The sequence below is a fragment of the Mus caroli genome, chromosome 1 (genome assembly GCF_900094665.2).
Source record: "Mus caroli chromosome 1, CAROLI_EIJ_v1.1, whole genome shotgun sequence".
Taxonomy (NCBI): domain Eukaryota; kingdom Metazoa; phylum Chordata; class Mammalia; order Rodentia; family Muridae; genus Mus; species Mus caroli.
In genome coordinates this window covers 92,982,570-93,005,785 of record NC_034570.1, presented here as the reverse complement: position 1 = coordinate 93,005,785, position 23,216 = coordinate 92,982,570, and the positions used below count along the sequence as shown (strand labels likewise).

The following is a 23,216-nucleotide window of genomic DNA, read 5'->3' as shown; positions in this document are numbered from 1 at the left end:
AAATGAACAAATTTGGTTTGGGCTTTGAAATGAAACATTGTTGAAATAAACTGAGACAAATTTTTACACATATTTCCCCTAGAATCTACTATGAAAACTTCTTGAAGATCTTTATTTTACAGGAGAAACTGTCCCTCAAAGCTATCTTTTCTAAGATTGTGTAGTAGTATGGAATTTGTTATCAGGGCCAAGCAATATTTCTGCTGAACCTATCCCTCTCTGTGACATGCTACTAACACATTCATTTCTGTCCAAAACCATCTTTTTTTTCTCCATTTCTGTGCTACTATGAAGCTTAGCCCCAGTGCCATGGCTTCCTTTCATTTTGTTTTTCTTTTCTTTTTTTTTAATTTTTAATATTTTTATTACATATTTTCCTCAATTACATTTCCAATGCTATCCCAAAAGTCCCCCATAGCGCCCCCCACTTCCCTACCCACCCATTCCCATTCTTTTGGCCCTGGCATTCCCCTATATTGGGGCATATAAAGTTTGTAAGTCCAATGGGCCTCTCTTTCCATTGATGGAGTGGATGCTCACAGTCAGCTAGTGGATGGATCACAGGGCTCCCAATGGAGAAGCTAGAGAAAGTACCCAAGGAGTTAAAGGGATCTGCAACCCTATAGGGNGAACNACATGATGAACTAACCAGTACCCCGGAGCTCTTGTCTCTAGCTGCATATGTATCGAAAGATGGCCTAGTCGGCCATCAATGGAAAGAGAGGTCCATTGTTTTTATTTTCAAATTACATATATTTACTTAAGAAAGAGAAGACACATGTGCAATAGCAAATGTACAGAAATCAGGGAAAATTTGGACATGTCAATTCTCTTTCCTCCTGTAGGTTCTGGAGAGTAAAGACAGCTCATTAGCCTTCTTAGGTAGGGAGCTTACTCACTGAACCACGTGCCCCACCCACTTCTACATTCTAATGGTCATCAGGGGAGGTCCTTTAAGACTTAGGAGTAAGTCAGGGGACAGAATTAAAGACTGGGATGGGGAGGGGTGAGGAGAATATCAAGTCTGGAGACCTTGCACGAGGAAGATAGCATTTAAGGGAAACCAGAGAGGAAGAAAAATTTGCCTCATGCAAATGGGAGTATGAGATATGTCATCCTCACAATTGGTGAGACCCTGAGTAGAGATAAAGCAGATGAGTGTAAATAAATCACAGCATAGGAAAAAGAAATAGATTCAGCGCAGTTTTGAGAAGAAGAAATTGTTAACTAAAAAGTAGGGTGGAAGAGAGCAATGGGGGGTTGATTATGTGCAATCTATGAAATCATGTAAGATAAGCAATTAATGAAACTATGTAAGATAAATAAAAGAAAATATTTCTTAGAAAAGAGAATAAAATATTCATGGAAGGAGTTACAGAGACAAAGTTTGGAGCTGAGACTGAAGGAAGGACCATCCAGAGCCTGTCCCACCCGTGGATCCATCCCATAAACAACCACCAAATGCGTGATCCAAGTGCTCAATGGCATGCACCCATTCTCTCTCTGTGTCTCTCTGTCTGTCTGTCTGTCTGTCTCTCTCTCTCTCTCTCTCACACACACACACACACAGACACACAATCACTAGTAAAATATTAAGTGCTTAATATTCTTAGAATCCATACTATTTTCACAGTAAAGTTTTTGAAGAGCATAAAATATGTGAGGTTATAATTAGACAGTGCAAAATTGGTTGAATTCAGATCTCAGAATTGAATATTTAGAATGTGAAATAATCAATAGTTGGTATGTTGAGAATGTAAGAATTAATGAATAAAGATGGATACTGAATGTGACTAGATACAAAGATACATGTGAACTAATTAATATACTTGGGAAGTATAAAAATATCAAGCAGAAAAATTTAGAAATAACTCTATAACCAGACACATAAAATTACAAACATCAGCACACACCTAGTTTCTTATGCCTACAAACATACAATCAAAATATGTATCACTGGGCATGGAGTAATTTCAAAATTAGAGACAAGTAATGAGATTTCAAACCAAGGAGACAAGAGAGAAGGGGTATGGTCATTGGCATTTCTGCACTTCAAATCTTGTCATAAGAAGGATGGCCATATCGGGGTGCACAGCTCTCATATCTTCAGAGTGATCTCTCCTCATATAAACAGTTTCAAGCTCCTTCCAAAATATCATGGATGCAGAGCTGGGAGAAGTGTTCATTGGTAGCAGTCATGAGGCAGTATGCCTGTCTCTAAAGCCACTCAGAATGCATTTATGCTTTCTTTCTATCTCCCTCTTCCCCCTTTCTCTCCTCCTCTTTCTACTTCATTTCCCTCTACCTCTCCCCCTTCACTCATTTTTTTCACTCATTTTCCTACTCCCTCTTGCCCTCCTTATTTCCCCACTGAGTCTCTCTCTCTCTCTCTCTCTCTCTCTCTCTCTCTCTCTCTCTCTCTCCTCTCCTCTCCTCTCCTCTCCTGCCCTCCCTCCCTGACATTCACACTCTGCCCCTTCTCTCTCCCCCATCTGACATATCTTTAACTGTCTAGCAAAATGGTCTTCTGAGAATCAAGATGAGATCAATACCTTCCTTCAGGGACTTTAAGACAGAAAAATAACATATCAAAAACATTTCCCTCAAAAAAGGGAAAAACACATTATATACAAAGCAGAAACATCTAAGATATAGAGAACAGAAAGTAAAAATTAACCAATTAATGAAGCAGACATGAATGGCATTCTGCTTCATTAGCAGATGTGTGTTTTAGTATTTCCTGATTCAAAGCCTGCATCAAGACTGCACATAGGAGCAATGTCTTCATTTGAACAAACCAACAGAGGTGACAAATTCCTCAAGTTTAACAACATCTATGAAATATATAGAATAGAAAAGCAAACCTGTGACTTTGCCTAGGACAAGTGACCTCACTGTCTGGAACTCCACTTCTGGGGAGAAGTTATAGCTGAAGAGTTGCTGGTCCATCTGTAGGAAAATGAAACAAAGCCATCAGTCCAGGTTTTCAGAAGACATAAAGCAATCCCATCTGTAAACCACTTAGAGTTTACAGAATTTTCTCTCTCTCTCTCTTTTTGAGTTCTTGCTCATTATATTTATTAAAGGTTTTCAATCCTGTGTGCTTTAGTATCCAAAAGTGAGTTTTGAAATGTCCCACCACTTTTCCCACAATGCACATTAAGTCCCTTTTCTTTACTCCATGTAAATAGAAGACTTTCATGGGGGTTTCATTTCTGTAGAAACCCTATAGGGCAATTGTTATATATCAGTCTCCCTGCTGAGAATTTTCACCAGATTCTTCTTTGAAAACAAGTAAGCAGAGAAGCCCATCTGTTACCTGTTCTGCCACATTAAATGGGACCTGGCTGTCCTTGAACATACTTCCCTTTCCTCCCCTCTTGTTCTTAAGTAGCCACCATAATTTTTTCCCTCCATATCCCTGACCTACTCTCAGGTATGGACTGTAGGACTTTCTAACATAGTTGGAAAAATACTTTAGGAAAGGATGAAAATATTGATAGGACTGACAGAGATGGCTGATCAACCTGCACTAGAAGAATAAACAGAAGTCAGGGATGGATTCTTTCATGCCTTGATTTCTAGGGTGCTCCTTTAATAATCATCCCTGGCTTCAGGTATTGCTGATTTGCTCCCCTCCTCTTTCATCTTCCTGGGCTGCACCACCAACCTATCTTGATTTTTTCTCAATTTAGTCAGATACAGTTTATTCTTCCAATCTCTATTACTTGAGAAACAGTGTGCATATGTGTATATTATTTAAAAGTTAGAAGACAATCCCATGTGTCACTGCTCAGGATCCTTTTGCCTTTTGTCTAAGATGGTATATCTCTTTGGCTGAGAACTTTACTAAATAGGCTACCTGGCCAGGAGGCTCCCCAAAACTGCTTGTCTCCACCTCTTCTCTCACAACCACCAGGATTACAAGTGTATGCCTGCCATCCCTCCTAGATTGTTATAAAGCTTCTATGATCTGACCTCAGATCCTCATTCAGGGAAGGCGAGTGCTTCATCAACTGAGCCCTGGCCTCTGACCTGGCTCCTGAACTCCAATCTCCACTTTGAATATCCAAATGATACCATCCTTGTCATTTAATAGTACAGAGGCTAGAAAGGAAGAGAAACTATCATATGATGGGGTGAGTGAATTTGCTCTACTTGGGTAAAATAATGGGTCAGGACTAATACCTAACCTTTCCACCTAGGTCCTCCATCCATAACTCTCTTTCTCTGCACATACATGAATACACAGATACAGACACAGACACAGACACAGACACACACACACACACACACACACACACACACACACACACATGCTCGCACTCTGCAGGAAACTCCTGACCTTGTAGTTTATTCTATAATCTCAGTACAGTCTATTACCTATAGTTTGTGGTTTAATGCTATTTCACAGTTTTTTTTTAAATTAGACTAAATTATTTCTTATTTAGTAAATAATATATGGAACTGGACACAAGGGCATACTTTAGAGTTTCTTTTTCCTTACAATGTTATGAAATAGATCAACCTAGTGACAGAGAAAGAGAAGTCACAATGGAGAATAACTTAGCCAAGGCACACATTAATATCTAATTAGCTGTGCATGGTCATGCTGTTTCTGAGCTCAAGATCCCTGTCTATGACTTCAAGTAGCCAGGTTTGTCTACCTGTCCTTCAAAAGACAATGTTAACAGACAGACAGATGGGGAAATGCAGGTGTACTAGAGATCTTACTTGGTGGCTGAGTGCAGTAATAACCACCTGCCTTTTCTTTCTGACAGTTGTGTAGCATTCCTGAAATGCTACACACAGGCTGACCCAGGCTAGGAATATATTTGGAACCTGATTTATGCTTTTGTTGCATTTGTATGCTTGCTTGCATTAAGTAACATTTTCGGGATGAAAGAGAAAGTGATATATATTGGCTTATAATGGGGTAAAATGGTCAGAAAGACAAGCATACTTTCTTACTTGGCCAGCAAACTTGATATAGCATAAGATCTGTATTCTAGGTTTTTTTTTTTCTTTCTTCAGAACATTACAAATAGGAAGTGCCTGCTTATTATAAACTATAAATTGATTAGTGAATATTACATAGACAGAAAAAGGAAGCATACACCTTTTACTATTCTCTGTGTGTGTGTTCTATGTGTCTTAATTGTGATTAGGTCAGAAAATATAAAAGTATTAAAATGTTATTTGTTAAATGCTCAAATGAACATGCCCAATTTTTCCATCAGGTTTCAGTAAAATTATAAAAAAACAAGGTGCTGGAGGATGAGTTCAGTCAGTGAAGTGTTTGCCTCAGGAGTGAAAGGACCTTAATTTGGTACCAGAATACAGATAAAATGCCAAGTGTGACAGTATTTGTTGGTAATCCCAGCACTTGGAAGGAAGAAACACACAGATCTCTTGAGCTCACTAAAGAGCCAAATTAGCATCCTCTTCATAATTTATAGACCTACAAGAATCTTTGTATCAAAGGACAGCTCTTAGACATGTGGTTGTCCTCTCGAGTCCACATGGTACCCACACACGTTACACAAACAGGAAGCTATTCTTACAATTTCTATCACTCATCAATTAAGCAGCTATACTCACCACCCAACCTCACCCATATTCAAATGTGTTTACCCTACTCATCTTAGAAAAAAATGTAATAATAGTAAGAGGTAGCTTCTGACATTACAAGAATCATTTATTTATTTTTTTATTTTTATTTTTTAATTATTTTTCACACTCCATATTTTATTCCCTTCCTGCCCCCATCCACCCTCCAACTGTTCCACATCCCATACCTCCTTCCCATCTCCCTGTCTCCACATGGATGTCCCCATCCCGGACCCCAACTGACCTCTAAACTCCCTGGGGCCTCCAGTCTCTTGAGGTTAGGTGCATCATCTCTTAATGAACACAGACCCGGGAGTCCTCTATTGTATGCGTGTTAGGGACCTCATATCAGCTGGTGTGTGCTGTCTGTTTGGTGGTCCAGAGTTTGAGAGATCTCTGAGGTCCTGATTAATTGAGAATACTGATCCCCTAAAGGATTGTCCTTCTCAGCTTCTTTCAGTCTTCACTAATTCTCTAAAGCAGGAGTCAGCTGCTTCTGTCCATTGGTTGGGTGCACATATGCATCTGGCTCTTTCAGCTGCTTGTTGGGTCTTTCAGTGGGCACTCATGATAGGTTCCTTTTTGTGAGTGCTCCATAACCTCAGTAATAGTGTCAGGCATTGGGGCCTCTCCTTGAGCTGGATCCCACTTTAGGCCTGTCACTGGACCTTCTTTTCCTCAGGCTCCTCTCCATTTCCATCCCTGGAATTCTTTCAGGAACAATTCTGGGTCGTGTGATTGTGGGATAGCAATCCCATCCATCACTTGATGCCCTGTCTTCCTGCTGGAGTAGGTGCTTCTCCCTACTGACAGGCATTTTATCTAAGGTCCCTCTGTTTGAATCCTGAGAATCTTTCACCTCCCAGGTTTCTGGTGCATTCTGGAGTATTCCCCCAACCTCCTATTTCCTAAGGTAGCCTGTTACCATTCTTTCTGCTGGCCCTCAGGGCTTTCGTCCTTTTCCCTCAACCAATACCATATAAGGTTCTCCTCTCCCCACAACTGCTCCCCACCATCCAGTTTCCCTCCTAGTTTCCTCTGTCCCTCTCCCCTTATGATTGCTTTCTCTTTCCCAATAGAACTGAGACATCCTCACTTGGGCACTTCAGCTTGTTGACTATCTTGAGTTCTGTGGACTGTCTGTATCTTGGGTTTTCTGTATTTTTTTTTTCCTAATATCCACTTAGTAGTGACTACATACCAGACACATCCTTTTGGGCACCTCACTCAGGATGATATTTTCTAGTTCATTCATTTGCCTGCAGAACTCAGGATGTCCTTTTTCTTAATAGCTGAGTAGTATTCCATTGTGTAAATGAACCACATTTTCTGTATCCATTCTTCTGTCCTGGAACATCTAGGTTGTTTCCTGCTTCTGGCTATCACAAATTAGGCCACTATGATCATATTGGAACATATGCCCCTATTGCATGATGGGACATCTTTTGGGTATATTCCAAAGATTGGTATAGCTGGGTATATTCCAGTAGATCTATTTCCAATTTTCTGATGAATCTCCAGATTGATTTCCAGAGTGGTTGTACAAGCTTGCAATCCCACCAACAATGGAGGAGGGTTACTCTTTCTCCACATCCTCTTCAACATATGTTGTCACCTGAGGTTTTGATCTTAGCCATTCTGAGTGATATAAGGTGGAATCTCAAGGTCACTTTGATTTGCATTTCTCTGATCACTAAAGAATTTGAACATTACTTTAGGTGGTTCTCACCCATCCCAGATTCTTCAGTTGTGAATTCTCAATTTACTTCTATACCACAATTTTTGATTGGGTTGTTTTGTTCTTTTTGTGATTAACGTCTTGAGTTCTTTGTATATTGGATGTGGGGTTAGTGAAGATTTTTTCCTAATCTATAGGTTGCCAATTTGTCTTATTGGCTATGTCCTTTGCCTTACAAAAGTTTCAAGTTTCATGAGGTCTCATTTATCAATTCTTAATCTTAGAGCATGAGTCACTGGAGTTCTGTTTAGGAAATTTCCCCCTGTGCAAACGAGTTCAAGGCTCTTTCCCACTATGATATTGAGTGTGTCTGGTTTTATGTTGAGGTCTTTGATCCACTTGGAATTGTGCTTTGTACAAGGTGATAAATATGGGTCTATTTTCATTCTTCTACATACAGACAGCTAGTTAGACCAGCACCATTTATTGAGGATGCTTTTTTTTTCCATTGCATATTTTTGACATCTTTGTCAAAGAACAAGTGACAGTAAGTGTGTGGTTTCATTTCTGGGTCATCTTTGTCAAAGATCAAGTGACAGTAAGTGTGTGGTTTCATTTCTGGGTCTTCTATTCCATTGATCAACATGTCTGTCTCTATACCTATACCATGCAGTTTGTTATCACTATTGCTCTGTAGTAAAGCTTAAGGCCAGTGACTGTGATTCCCCTGGCTTTTCTTTTACTGTTAAGAATTATTTTCATTATTCTGGGCTGTTGCCTTTCCAAATGAATTTGAGCACTGTTCTTTCCATGTCTTTGGGATTTCGATGGGGATTGCATTGAATCTATGGATTGCCTTTGTTCGGATGGCCAATTTTGCTATGTTAATTCTGCCAGTCCCTGAGCATGGGAGATGTTTCAATTTTCTGTGATCTTCAATATCTTTCTTGAGAGACTTGAAGTTATTGTCAAACAGGTCTTTCACTTGTTTGGTTAGAGCTACCCCAAGATATTTTATAATATTTGTGGCTATTGTGAAGGGAGTTGTTTCTCTAATTTCTTTCTCAGCCTATTTATCCTTTGTATAAAGGAACACTACCTATTTATTTGAGTTAATTTTATACCCAGCTACTTTGCTGACGTTGTTTATCAGCTAGAGAAGTTCTCTGGTAGAATTTTTTGGGTTGCTTATATATACTATCATATCATCTGCAAACAGGGATATTTATTTCTTCTTTACCAATTTGTATCCTCTTGATATCTTTTTCTTGTATTATTGTTCTAACTTACAGTTCGAGTACTATAGTAAATAGATATGGGGAGAGTTGGCATCCTTGTCTTGTCCCTGATTTCAGTAAGATTGCTTCAAGTATCTCTCCATTTAATTTATGATTGGCTGTTGGTTTGCAGTAAATTGCTTTTATTATGTTTAGATATGGGCCTTGAATTCCTGATCGCTGCAATACTTTTAGCATGAAGAGGTTTTATGTTTTGTCAAATGCTTTTTTTGAATCTAAGGAGATGATCAGGTGATTTTTTCTTTGAGTCTAATTAATAGTGGATTATGTTAATGGATTTGCATATATTAAACCAACCTTACATCCCTGGGATGATTAAGCCTACTTGATCGTGGTGAATGATAGTTTTGATGTGTTCTTGGATTTGATTTGCAAGAATTTCATTGAGTATATTTGCATCAATATTCATAAGCAACATTGGTCTGAAATTCTCTTTTTTGTTCCGGTCCTTGTGTGGTTTAGGTGTCAGTGTAATTTTGCCTTCATAGAATGAATTGGGTAGTGTTGCTTCTGTCTCTATTTTATGGGATAGTTTAAGGAAAATTGGCATCAGGTCTCTTTTGAAGGTCTGGTAGAATTCTGCACTAAATATATTTGGTCCTGGGTTTTTTTCATTGCGAGATCTTTAATGACTTGTTCTATTTCCTTGTGTGATATCGGCTTGTTTAGATTGTTTACCTTCTATTGATTTAACTTTGGAATGTGGCATCTATCTTGAAAACTATCCAATACATCTAGATTTTCCAGTTTTGTTCAGTATAGACTTTTATAGTAGGATCTGATGATTTTTTTTTAATTTCCTCCATTTCTTTTATGTTTCCCTTTTCCTTTCTGATTTCATTAATTTTGATTCTGTCTCTGCCCTTAATTAGTTTGACTCTTTCAAAGAAACTGCTTTTGGTTTTGCTGATTCTTTGTTTTGTTTTCTTTGTTTCTATTTGGTTGATTTTGGTCCTGAGTTTGACTATTTTCTGCCTTGTACTCCTCTTGGTTGAGTTTGCTTCCTTTTGTTCTAGAACTCTCAGGTGTGCTGTTAAGCTGTTATTGTAAGATCTCTCCAGTTTCTTTACCAGGGCACTTAGTGCTATGAAGGATATATGAAGTATCCTTCTTCCTCATGCTTGATACCTTTTGGTTTAAAGTCCATTTTATTGGATATTAGGGTGGCAACTACTGCTTGTTCTCTGGGACCATTTGTTTGGAAGACCTTTTCTATACTTTTACTCTGAGATAGTGTCTGTCTTTGTTATTTAAATGTGTTTCTTTTAGGCAGAAAAATGCTGGAACTTATTTGCATATTTAGCCTGGTAGCTTATGTCTTTTTATAGGTGAATTGAGTCCATTAATATTGAGAGATATTAGAGAGAGATGGCTGTTCCTGATATGTTTGTTTTTATAAGTGGCTTTATGTGCTTTGACTTTGTTGTGATATGCTTAATATCTTGTCCTTTCTTTGGTGCAGGTATCTTCCTTGTGTTGGAGATTTCCTTCCAGGATCATCTGTAGGGCTAAGTTGGTAGATAGATACTGTTTAAATACGGTATTGTCCTAGAATATTTTGGTTTCTCCATCTATGTTGATCGAGAGTTTTGCTGGATATAGTAGCCTGGGCTGGCATTTGTGTTCTTTTAGAGTCTGCATGACCTCTGACCAGGCTGTCCTGGCTTTCATAGTCTCTGTTGAGAAGTCTATTGAAATTCTGATAGGTCCATCTTTTTTTATAAGATTTGTATTTGGCCTTCTTCACTTGCAACTTTTAATATTCTGTCTTTGCTCTGGGCATTTAGGGTTTTGATAATTATATGACAAAAAAATTTTCTTTTCTGGTCCCATTTTTTTCAGTGTACTATAGGCTTCTTGTACCTTTATAACCATCTCTTTCTTTAGGTTGGGGAAGTTTTTTGTTTGTTTATGATTTTGTTGAAGATATTTTCAGGTCCTTTGAGCTGAGAATCTTTGTTTTCCTCTATTCTGAGTATTCTTAATTCTAATTTGGCCTTTTCTTTTCATTGTGTCCTGAATTTCAACAATGCTTTGTGTTAGGAGATTTTTATGAATTGAGTTTTCCTTGACAGTTGGGTCAATCTCTTCTACTGTGTCTTCTGCACCTGAGATTCTCTCTTCTGTCTCTTGTATTCTGTTGGTGATACTTACGTCTGTAATTCCTCACCTCTTCCCTATGTTTTTAATTTTTACATTTGCCTCCATTTGTATATTCTTTATTGTTTCTACTTCCACTTTTAAGTCTTGGATCTCTTTATTCAACTCCTTCACCTGTTAAGCTATGTTTTCCTGTATTTCTTTCAGTGAGCTATTGATATCTTCCTTAAAGGACTCTATTTTCTTCATGAGTAGGATTTTAGAACAGATTCCTGATTTTCAGGTGTGTTGGTGTATTCAGGGCTTGCTGTGGTGGGAGAACTGGGTTCTGATGATGTCCACATATTTTGGCTTCTGTTGCTTATAGTCTTTTGCTTGCCTTTCTCCATCTGGATATCCCTGCTGTTTGCTGTTTTGGGTGACTATAAGGAGTGTGCCTCTTTTGTCTCTGGGTTGCTTCAGTTCTTCCCATATTCATGTGGCCCTGACTGTATCAGACCACTTGTGGGGCCTTCCAACTGAGGGCACTTCGCAGTGGCAGAGAAGCTGCTGATCTGTTGCCCTGGCTGCTGTAGCTCTCCTGGGAGTCCTTTAGACTGTTGGGTCTCCAGTGGAACAGTTATGCTGTTGTCCAACTACCCTGAGTACAGCCAATCCTCAACTGCTCTGAGTGCAGAGGATCATCAGCTGCTCAACTTCTCTGAGTACAGTGGGTCTAACTGCTCTGAGTGCAGCAGGTTCTCTAGCATGGATCAGGATATGGTGTCTTCATGGGAGCAGACCAACAAGGAGTCTGCCCAGCAGAAAGGACCAGGAGAAAGGGTTACAAGGGACTGAAGGGGAGTGGTATTCTGGAGGACATGGGTTTTTGTTGGTGATGGTACCTGAGTACACCAGGCTTCCATCAGCAGCAGCTCTGGTACTACTGGGGTGGGAGGGTGGTTCTTACCAACTGCTGAGTGCAACAGGTCCTCTAGAATGGATCAGGATATGGAGTCTTCATGGAAGTGGAACAACAAGGGGTCTACCCCAGCAGCAATCACCAGGCAGAAGGGGTGAATCATTTGTTTTATACATCCAATAATTATATCTGATCTTCCATATAATCAGAATAACTAGTAGTCACTCTTATGTTCTCTTATAGGCCACATTAAAGGTTCTCTGCTCTCCATTCCTCTCTATGTGTTATGTTTCAAGGGAGAGAATCTTTCTGACTGATTTTTGCCTTAGTTCATGAACTTCTAAATACATCTTTCTATCCCATGATCACATGGACATCAAAAAGTGAAGCTTTTATCATGATATTCCCAATATTAAGCTCTTAAGTTTTATTTATATTAGTCTTGATTTAAGAATGAACTTTGCACAGTCTAGAATCACATGGAAGAGAGACTCAATGAAACATTGTCTGCATGGCATCAGTCACTGGGCAAGTCTGTAAGGAATTAGATTAAATTAATTGATGTGGAAAGACTCAGCCTACAGTGAGCAGTACCAAATTCTAGAGAAATTATACTGTGTATAAGCAAACAAGTGACTTTAAATACATTCATTTATCTTTGCTTATGAATGATGATATTACTAGCTATTTTATGTCACACCCCCTCTTGATTTTACTCTTACATTAGAATGTAACCTGAAATTATGAGCTAAAATAAACACATTCTGACCTAAGTTGATATTTTTCAGTATATTTAATACAGCAGCAGAAATGAAAATAGAAGATCTCCTCTTCTCCACAATGCCCATAAACCTTTAGAACATTTTTCATGCAACCATGTGGAAACCAGCTGCTTCGGGTATAATATTCACAGATATCCCTCTAGGAACTGTTTGGTAAAGAGCTATCTCTGAAATAGCAAATGTAAACCAAGTACCTGTTTCATCAAACTTACACTCTAGGGGAGGGTTACATGATGAAAAGGAAGTATGTAAATTACTTTATATGCTATATAGCATAATTTCCTAAAATAAACAATAAGATAACAAAATGATAATGAACAGTCTGTGGAAAAAGTCAAGCGGACAGATTTCAGGACATTAGAAGAGGTCTGGATATAGAAAGGCATTGATATATGGGCAAATGCAGGACATTTAAAACTATGAGACTGAATAACATAAGCTATCACATGACTATATAATCAAAAGCAGAGGTCAAATTGAATACTGTGTTCACCACTGGGTGGGAGTTAAGTATCACAAAACACAGCAATGATCCAATAATCTAATGGGGTAAGAAAAAAAAAAAACTCAGAGAAGAGTGATAATAGTCAAACAAAATGTAAGTTAAGTCCCAAAGACAGAGAGCAATCTAGGCTGCTTTGCCCATGCATAGCCCTTTTCTCTATTGGAGAAAAGCTTGGATGCAGGGGACCATAGAGTGGGCCTCCCCTATCTGCCATGGTAGCCACATATTACATGTTTTTCCAGTCTCAGTCTATGAATTTTGGGCCACCGTGGGACTTTAAATTCTCTAGAAACTGAGATTCTCCCTCAGGCAGTGATGTGTTCAGACAGCTATATTTCTTTGTATATTCGCTTGGAAGTATTACAGGACAGTTGGCCTTAGAATTAATTTAGTGTATATTGAAGAACTTGCAAACATCATTGTATCCCAGCAACTGCGACTGTATTGATGGTAGCAATCACCACAGTATTCTGTTTCTTATAATGGTGTAAAAGTTCTAATACTACTCTACTCTCAGCCTCACTTTTCTTGCAGCCCATTCAAACATACCCTGGTTTTATTCCTTCACTGGTCATATCAGGTAACCTTGGTCTGCTAAGTAATCATGGTTGGTTACACATGGGGAAGTTAAATATTACATCCTACAGGGAATTTCATTTATCTTCATAAATAAATAATTTAAAGCCTTCAGGATGAGCTTGAAACTGGCCAGATACATTAGGACTAGGCTCTTACCTCCCCAAAATATGTTGCCTAAAACAAGAACTTCCCTAACTACTGCTCTGCCTTTAATTTGTATAGTACATCCCAGGTTACCAGCATGAGTCAAAACCCATGCCAAAGTGCATTTTGGTGATATAGATGTCTTTATGTCATTGCTTGCTAATGTAACACCTCATATATACTCCTGCTAGTAATTTCAATAAAACTCATGAGTTCACTAACTTAAACTTAGTAGTATCCTAATGTTGTGTTGCTGTTTGGAATGAGAAGACATTTGTTCATGCCTAACCAAAAATATTTCATACAATGCTCCAACACTGGGTTTTGGCAAAAGTAAACTCTTTCATATCTTGAGTAGAACGATTTTTGTGTAACATGGTGAGACTAAGAGGAAGGAAAGAATAGTAGTTAATCTTGATGGTCAGATACATGGAATTTAGAATCACCATAGAAACAAACTTATAATCATGTTGTGGAGAGTTTCTAGATAAGATTAACTGTGGTGAAAATACCCACCTCAAATGAGTGTACCCTCATTCTAAAAGCTGAGGTTCTGGAATCAGTAAAAAATGGAAAGTGAGCTGAGAACAAGCATTCCTCTCTCTATACTTCCTCACAGGGAATGTGACATAGTGCCTCATGCTTCTGTAGAAATAACAGACTGTACCCTCAAGCAGTAGCCACAATTCCTTTAATCAGGTTCCTAGGTATTTTGTTACATAGAAGATGCACTTTGGAAATCAGTATATTTCAACTTTTCCTTGACAATATAAAAGTCTAGCAATTTGAATACCTGGTGAGAAATGGATTTCTTTCCTTATGCCAGAAAAATCTTGGTTGGTTGGTTGGTTGATTTGATTTCTTCTTTTTGCTACATTCAAGAATTACTTGTTTTGTGCTTCAAGTAACTATTTGGTGGAACTGGAAAGATGGTCAAAGGGCTAGAAAAGAGCAGGAAGTTAAAGCTGTGCTTGTGAGAAGACCATGAGGTCTAACTCACAGGTAGAATGGTAGGACTATTGACATTGGCCATGAAAGAGAGTGTGCAGAAGCTCTGAGGTCCAGGTAGGAGGAGATAGAGTAGTGAGAATGTGTGAAGCCTCTTCTAAATGATACGTAATTCAGAGATTAAGACAGCAAAGTTATCTTCTGAGAAAGATGTCATTGCATCTGTTGGTTGCAAGGAATGAGGGCATTTAATGTGATAAATTTGGAGGATACAAGATGAATGTATTAAGCTTAAGTAAGCAAAATAGTGACTAGTAAGCTAACAAACATTCTCACTTATGATCAAAGAAGGGTAGTCTTGATTTTGCTGGACTTTATTAAGATCACCACTGCTCTGCTGTGGGCTCTTTACAGTCACTAATAATTCACAGAAGCCTACTGCACTCTTTCCTTAGAAAGTTCTGCCTGTGTATATATAAAGCCTTCAAATATCTCTGCCTTTTCTGCCCAGGTAACTCTTTCTTGTCTTTAATACACAGTTTTTACTAGAAAGTGCATAGTGATGTGTAGAGGAAACCTGTGTCGGTATCCTATGCCCACTTCCCCTACAGTCCTAGCTACAGTTTTCTGTACTTTACTCTTTTCACTCAGCCATTCTTGTTCTTCATTTAGTCTGGTTAAGAGGTGAATAAACTTGAGTAAAAATAGAATGTCCAGTGATTCCTCCTCTCCAATAATATTTGATAAGATAGCTCTCAAGGGGGACTCAATTTGCATTTCTAGCTCTTTCCCATGTGATTACAACAACACTCATAAGGAGGATCATTGCAGTATGTGATTTGGTGGAGCTCAGACATGTTAGATGAAGAAGCCTTCATGTTGGCTGTGTGAAAAAGTGAAAAGTGAAGTACCTGAATGGAAAGTTCTGGCCCATCTCGGCTCATCTTCACCTGGTGTACTCTTCTATTGGCAAGATTCTCTGTGCTGATGGTGAACACATGACTTTCTTCCTTGCTTAGTCGATATTGAATCTGTAAACTTCCTTAAAAGATAAACAGGAGGGGGATTAGATTTAAGAATAGCAAGCACAACATAGAATGATGTCATCAAATTGTTCATAAATTCATTATTTCTTTCTTCTGGGCCTCAATAACTTGGGATAAACTTTTTAAAAGCCCATCTGTTCATCAGAGTTGAAATACAACCTCCTGAATATAGATAATAATTAAAGTGAGTTGCTTCTGTGTTGTTGTTGTTGTTGTTGTTTTCATTGTTGTTTCTGAATGTTCCATTTTAAATTAAAAATCTAGTTTAAGAACAGTGCAATGGTGCAGTCTTGTAATTTTAACTCTTTGTAGGCTGAGACAGGAAGGTCAGGGTTTTCAAGCCAGTTTAGGTACACAGTGTGACAGTGCCTCAGAAAAGGAACTAGAAAAAAAAAAAGAGAGAGAGAGAGAGAGAAAAAGGGAAGACAGCTGGAGAAAGGAAGGAAGAGATGAGAGAGGGGTTGGGAGAGGATAGTAGAAGTAAGAGATCCAATTTGACACACATCCACAGACTTACTTTGTAACTGTAATGTGAGAACATGAACATGACATATTTACTCTCATGGTATGGTTTTCTTGCAATAATCTCCTTTCTTCTGAGCTGAACAGAGAGGACACCATCTTGTTTTTACTCAGTGAGATATAACATAATGTCTCCAGTTTAAGAATGGTCTAGTTAAGGCAAGGTGAACAATCTAAATTTTCATGTTTCCTTAGGAAATTTCAATTTTTTCAGAATATTTTGGAAGACACAGTTTGCTATCCACAGAGTCACAAAACCAGTCCATTGAATCGAAACCTAAGATCCCACTTATATAATGAAAGGAAACTGAAGGGTTTTAGGAGAGTCAGAAAGGGCATATGAAGTACTTTCCTTTCTTTCCATTTAATATGTGAGGATGAGGAAGAGAATTGAGGGATCCAGGAAGACAAAGCAGTACAGCAAAATCTGAATAGGTACAGTAGCCTGAATATTACATTTTAATTTGAAGGATCATCTGTATGAAAATGTGGCATCAAAGATAAACATTCACTGGAATCTTTATATCAGGCTTATTTATACTCATTTCCCATTTTCAACATGGCTGCCTGAGATGGTTGAGCAGAGTGGCCAGGGTGCATAACATGTGATGCTTTGCCCACTCTCTGCAGGCAGCTGCATTGTAGAGTTGGACTCTTTTCCAGACAATGAAAACTCTCCTTGAGTACACAAAAGAGCAGAAAATGCTGTAAACATAGCACAGTGTCATACTAAGGGACATTAAGGAGAAAAGCACATTTACTCAAATTTGGGCCAAAAAGTATGATTCCAATCCAGTCCTTTACATTTTCTCTTTTATATGACCTTCCTCAATTCACTCATTCCTATTGCTAGCAATCATAGGAAAATTACAAGTGTGTGTTCAGTATTAATATGAATTGTTCTAGTGCTTGAAACCTCCTTTACTTTCTGTGTATCCTTCTCTGAAAGATAATATTTACTGTCTCTGTCTTCTTTAGGGTTTTATTTCCCCACACTCCTCCCTCAAACCTACACAATGGTAAACAATTTAAGTTTATAGTCCCAGAGGTAGCAGACTGGCACAGGGAATTTACTATCAATACAGCAAACTAAGGAATAGGCCAAGTGCCAGGTCAGAAGTACATGAGAGTAGTGCATCATTCGGTTTTTATCTCCCACATAGTTTTCACATTTCTTTCTATTACACATTGGCAGTGCTGTGCATTCAGAATATACTTTTTCTGCATGACAAAGGGCAGAAATTTTCTGTTTACAGTACAAAAATTAAAAATAAAAGTGATTTTTAAAAGTGTAGTTATTGCCTCTTTTCAAATATGTTTCTGAATTAAACATTTGTAATAGAATACACTATGGTCTCCACAAGTACCCCACAAAATTTTAGTGGAACATTTCAATTTTGAAGCACTAAAATGTAATCTATCTTATTTATGCATGTATATAACTTTGAGACAAATATATATCTCTATTCCTTTCTCTTTTACTCTCTGTATGTTTCTGTCTCTGTTTCTGTTTCTGTCTCTCCCTCTCTTCCCTCTTTCTTCATTTTTCACTTTCTATCTGTGGTGTGTTTGTGTGTGTGTGTGTGTGTGTGTGTGTGTGTGTACATGAGTGTGCGTATGTAAGTATGAATTACTACTTGAAAATAGTAGTGGGATCTGACAAGACGTCTCAACCGATAAATGTGTTTGATTATTTGGATTCCATCCCTGGTTCCCACACAAAAGGAGGGAACTATGACACAAAGTTGTTTTTTGTCCTCCAGACACATGGCATGTCACAATGTACACTCATATAAAACACACAATGAATATATTAATATGATAAATAGTGTTTAATTGAAAATGATGATAGAAAACATATTACAGAAAAATGTAGAAGGATGCTCCTTCAAGGGAACCACATTTACATCCTAAAAAATAATCTCATCAAACTGGACAGAATTGTATCACTTGCCTTATGAAACTTGTCTACTTATGGTTGAGTTTTTTTGCCATCTGTGTTCATAGAGAAAGAATGAGTTAGGAATTGAAGAACTTCTTAATGTATTTACTTAATAAATTTTAGAGTTAGATGGTGCACAAATTAAATCAATCTGCTTCCAAAGATCATAGGCTTACTTTAAAACAAAGCAGTCCAAGTAGCCATTCCTCCCTTACAGAAGGGTCTTCTGTGTGGGAAGTTTCATAGTAGGCTTCTATTTTCACATCCTTCATAATTCAGCATGATGTTGCATCTCTCAGGAAACTACCTGGACTCTTCAATATCACAGTTCTGATATCACCTATATTTATCCTAACATTAACTGTTATGTATTGGCTGTAAGCTGTAAACTCTCTAGAAGTCAGGATATGTCTCTGGTGTGTGTGTGTGTGTGTGTGTGTGTGTGTGTGTGTGTGTGTGTGTGTGTGTGTGTGTGTGTGTGTGNGTCTCTGGTGTGTGTGTGTGTGTGTGTGTGTGTGTGTGTGTGTGTGTGTGTGTGTGTGTGTGTGTGTGTGTGTGACTAATTTGTATCTATAACATGTATATATGCCAGTGTGCATACCCACTTGTGCATTTATACAAGCTAAATGTGAACAATGTCTTCCTTGGTTTATCTTCATCTAAGTTGTTGAAACAGAGTTTCCTAATGGTTGACTTGGAGCTCATTGATAGTGACTGGTTAGACAAGTTAGCTATGAAACCCTGTAAGTCCTCAGGTCTCTACATTCTCAGTATTGGGATTTTAGTTGCAGACCACCAGACCTGGCTTTTTCATGAACACTGGGGATCAATATTCAGCTTCCACAGCAAGCATTTTATTGACCAAGACAGTTCCCCAGGATTTTAACACTGAAGGAATCAAACAAAAATATCTAAAATTCCTACACAGTATGTATTGTGACCTGTCAACCTATCAGCTCCAGAATGTGCATTTTCTGATGTCATTTCTGTTATTTCTTGTTTAGTCTTATGTGTGTGTGTGTGTGAGTGTGTGTGTGTGTGTGTGTGTGTGTGTGTGCGTGCACACATGTATGTGACTATGGATACACATATGTATAGTCAGGAGACAATGTCATGTGTCCTGGCTTTGTTTTCCACCTTTGTTGAGACTACATCTCATGGTTCATGGTTGTTTAGCTGGCCTATATGTTGTGGGTTTTCTCCAGTCTTAGCCTCCTATGCAATATGCCTCACATTAGGAGTGCTGAAATTATAAACATGTACTATTATGTGAGGTTTTAATGTTGCCTTTGGGGCTTCAAACTCAGATTCTCAAATTTGTATAGCAATTGCTTTCCACATTGACACATCTTTCGTACTTCTTTGTTAGTCACAACAAACAAACTATTAGCATCTAATACCAACTTACACATTTCTTCTCATCCTTCATGTCTAGTAAAAGGCACTACTTCAGGAACCACCATTCCTCCCTCCTTTACAATCTATGTCTTTTTCATCATACCTATATCTATGTTCTCATTCGTATTTTCTCAACTTATGAGAAATATCCTTGATTTTCTAAATTTTAGTATTTGCTATATTTTTATACTCTTTTCTGGTCTACACTGAAAATCCATAGGCCTTACTGATGCTTCCTGTCTTTACTTCCTCTGTCCTCCTTACTTTTAATCACAAACCTAGTCACCCAGAACTAATGCTAATGTTGTCAAAGATGTTTATAAACCCAATTACTCATCCACAATCTACACCTAAATCTTGTCAGCAATTCACATGGTCCTTCTCTTTCATGATCAATTAATTACTTTCATAACATTTCTGCCTCTAATTTTATTCAATTCACTGTTAAATCCTTCCTCTGTCTCATGATTGATTTTCCTTTATACTGTCCTTGTGTAATGTTGAAGATCACAGGGTATGCACATTCCTGAATGTCTCTATAAACAAGAGTGGGAATCTCATATAGTCTTATAACTCCATAGGCTACTTTTTAAAATGCTGACCAATAGAATGGGAAAAATCACTTCCCAAATAGTTGTCCAGCAGAAGGGTTAGTAACATTTAAATACATAAAGATTTTGCTACTAAACAGCTATATAAAACCACCTTGTTGAAATGGACACATCCTAAATGGATATTTTAAAGAAGATAATCACTATCCAAAGGAAATAAAATGTGCTGAATCAGAGAACTATGAGTAATGACCTTAGTGAGATGTGATCTTTGACTGATTGGCATGGATATTACTGAAGTGCCAAGGGTTGACAAGAGGTAAGAGAAGTTACCTAGACAATGAAGAAAACCTCTTGTAGAATATACATCATAATGTATGTAGCTTTTTTGAAAACAAAGTGTCTTAGTCAATGTTCTATTGCTGTGGAGAAATATGATGACCAAGAGAACTTACAAGGACAATACTGGGGCTGGCTTACAGGTTCAGAGGTTCAAATCATTATCAACAAGGCAAGAACATGGCAGCAACAAGGTAGAAATAGTGCAGGCAGATTTGCGAGTTCTACTTCTTGAACTGAAGACTTCTCAGAGAGACTGACTTCCGGGGATCTAGGATAAGGGTCTTAAAGCCATGCCCAGAGTGACACACCTGCTTCAACAAGGACACATCTTCTAATAGTGTTACTCCCTGGGCCAAAGATATACAAACCATCACATAAGTTGAATACTTCTATACAAGTGTTTTTAAGATGTGGGAGTAATGAGTTGAGTCAATGGATAAAGGTGCTTGCTACCAAATTAGAAGTACTGAGTTCAATTACAAGTATTCTTGGGGTAGGAGGAGAGAATTGGTTTGTGCTGGGTTGTCCTCTGACCTCCACATGTGAACTGCTATGTAATGTGCAAACACAAACACACACACATACACACTCACACTCACACATCAAACAAACAAACAAACAAATAAACAAATAAATAAATATATGTAAGCATGTTCTGCACTTACAGAAGGCTTGAGTTCAATTTTTAGCACCCATATGAGGCAGGACTCAACTTCCTATAACTCCAGCTTCAGGGACCTGATGCCCTTTTCTGGCCTCTGAGGGCACCTGAAGACATATATGTATGCCTACACATAGACACATAAACACTATTAACATATAGATAAATCTTTAGAAGTACAATGAGATTTTTTTTTGTTTTCCTGCTTTTAAATCTAGTATTTGGAAGGCTATTAGCAAAGCTGTAGTCAGTGGAAGTAATAGTCACCTCTAAATAAATGCAAAGTTTATTCTACACTATTTCTATCTTGGATGAGGGGAAGGTAGATTAGTAGCAGGAAACTCAGCCATTTGAGAATTTCTTCTGAAACAGTAACCTCAGTCTAATCTTATGGCTTTCTTGAAAATCCTCAAAGGAAGTAATAATTGGACACTAAGGCCTCTAGCACACCTAGTAGATGGGTTCCAGTTTATTTATTCAGCTCAATTTTAAGAACTTTAATGAGAAACAATTATCTTCTATTTCACTGCTTCTGTTTATGCTAGCACAAAATATCCCACAATCTGACTTACCTTTAGCTCAAAATGTGTTTAGCAGAACCAAGTTTCATTATTGCAACTGAATACAAACCAGTTGGCACTTTCCTGTGGCATTCTGTTCTTATCTACTTCCCTATGCCCTGGTTCGTGATATAGGAGCCTTTCTCAAATGGTAGAAAAATATGCTGAATTATGAACTTAAGAGTTTCTTTAACTTTAAATTTTGACTTGGTGGATATTAGAATTTAACTGTTGATATGATATAATCTGGAATTATCTGGAAAGAGAGCCTTAATTGAAGAATTGTCTATATCATCTTGTCCTGTCAGCATGTCTCTAACAGACTGTCTTTATTTTTGATTGATGTGAGAGAACCCATCCAACTGTGAGTAACACTCTTTCTGAGGTGAGGTATCTTAACTCTCTCTCTCTCTCTCTCTCTCTCTCTCTCTTTCTCTCTCTCTCTCTCTCTCCCTCTCTCTCTGTGTGTGTGTGTGTGTGTCTGTGTGTGATAAAGAAGTATACTTTGAATAAACCCCTATGCTTTGAGCTCAGTCTTCACATGTACATGAGACATTGGGTTCACAAGAGATATTTGATCCTTTATGTGCTTAGAGATCCCATTAAGCTTCTAAAAATATGTGGTTCATTTTTTGGAGACCAAAGTAGAATTCACTTCCATTAAAAGAAAAATATGTCTCTTATTTGTATATGATTTATGTGATTTGAAGGCAATAGTGATAGGACTCAAAACAGTAATTAGTCTTTAAGAAGTTCCTTTGTGACAACTTTATGAATTTAACATTAGGCTTTATGATCCAATTTCTTTTAACTATATACACTTTTTATAACAACAGTGAAAATATTAAGTTATCTGGCAGTAATGTCACTCATCTGTGTCTTTGACTGTTTCACTAGACACACACCCTGATGGAATGAAGGAATACTGGGAGATTACCTGAGGCTTAGTGTGTGGTCAGTGGAATGCTGCTGAGAGGGACTACTTTCCTCTCATGAGGAACACCCTCCCATGTTATTTATTTCTGTTGTCTTGTGAAGGGTCCAGCTTCTGTAGGCCTTCTATTGATATGTTCCACACAATGTATACATCCCTCTGCATACTCAGTCTTACAGATATCAACTCATAAAACGAAAGCACCAGAGGACAGTAGAGAACCACAGCAGTCATTACAACATGGACAGAAGTAGTACAAGAGTGCTGATCCAGGTCTAAACAAGGAAATCACAAAGTGTTTCAGAAGAGAAAAATTATGAATTTAACAACAAGAGGCTAAAGAAAAGACTTAGTCTGTAGTATGCCTGGTGGGCAAGCATGAGGACTTTTATTTTTTATTCCCACCATTGATAAAAAAGCTTGGCACAGGGTGCACATGTCAAACCTCAGTGTGAGATAAAGTGAAACTTGTGTATCTCCAGAGTTAGCTGACCAGTCAGCTTACCCATTAAAAGAGTCTCAATTTGTGAGAAGCCCAGAAAACAAGCAGGTGGAAAGCCATAAAGTAGCATCCAGATTTCTGATTCTGACCTCCACACATGTACACACGTGTACACATACACACAAATACCTATACATGCATAATACATATACATACATAGTACAAGCCAGAACCTAACGAAAATCCTTTATTACAGGAAAAATATATGTTTAA

The 23,216-nt window shown here is 38.0% G+C and overlaps 1 protein-coding gene across 3 annotated transcripts in view; it reads right to left on the bottom strand.

Annotated features, from left to right (window-relative positions):
* Positions 1–23,216, bottom strand: part of LOC110291812 (contactin-associated protein like 5-2) — a 684,470-nt gene that overhangs the window by 42,991 nt on the left and 618,263 nt on the right. For all 3 annotated transcript variants that reach the window (XM_029482787.1, XM_029482783.1, XM_029482788.1), the window contains exons 20-21: positions 15,457–15,587; positions 2,865–2,949 (exon numbers count right to left, since the gene is read on the bottom strand). In XM_029482787.1, coding sequence (XP_029338647.1) covers positions 2,865–2,949; positions 15,457–15,587 — 216 coding nt within the window. The remainder of the gene's footprint in view (positions 1–2,864; positions 2,950–15,456; positions 15,588–23,216) is intronic.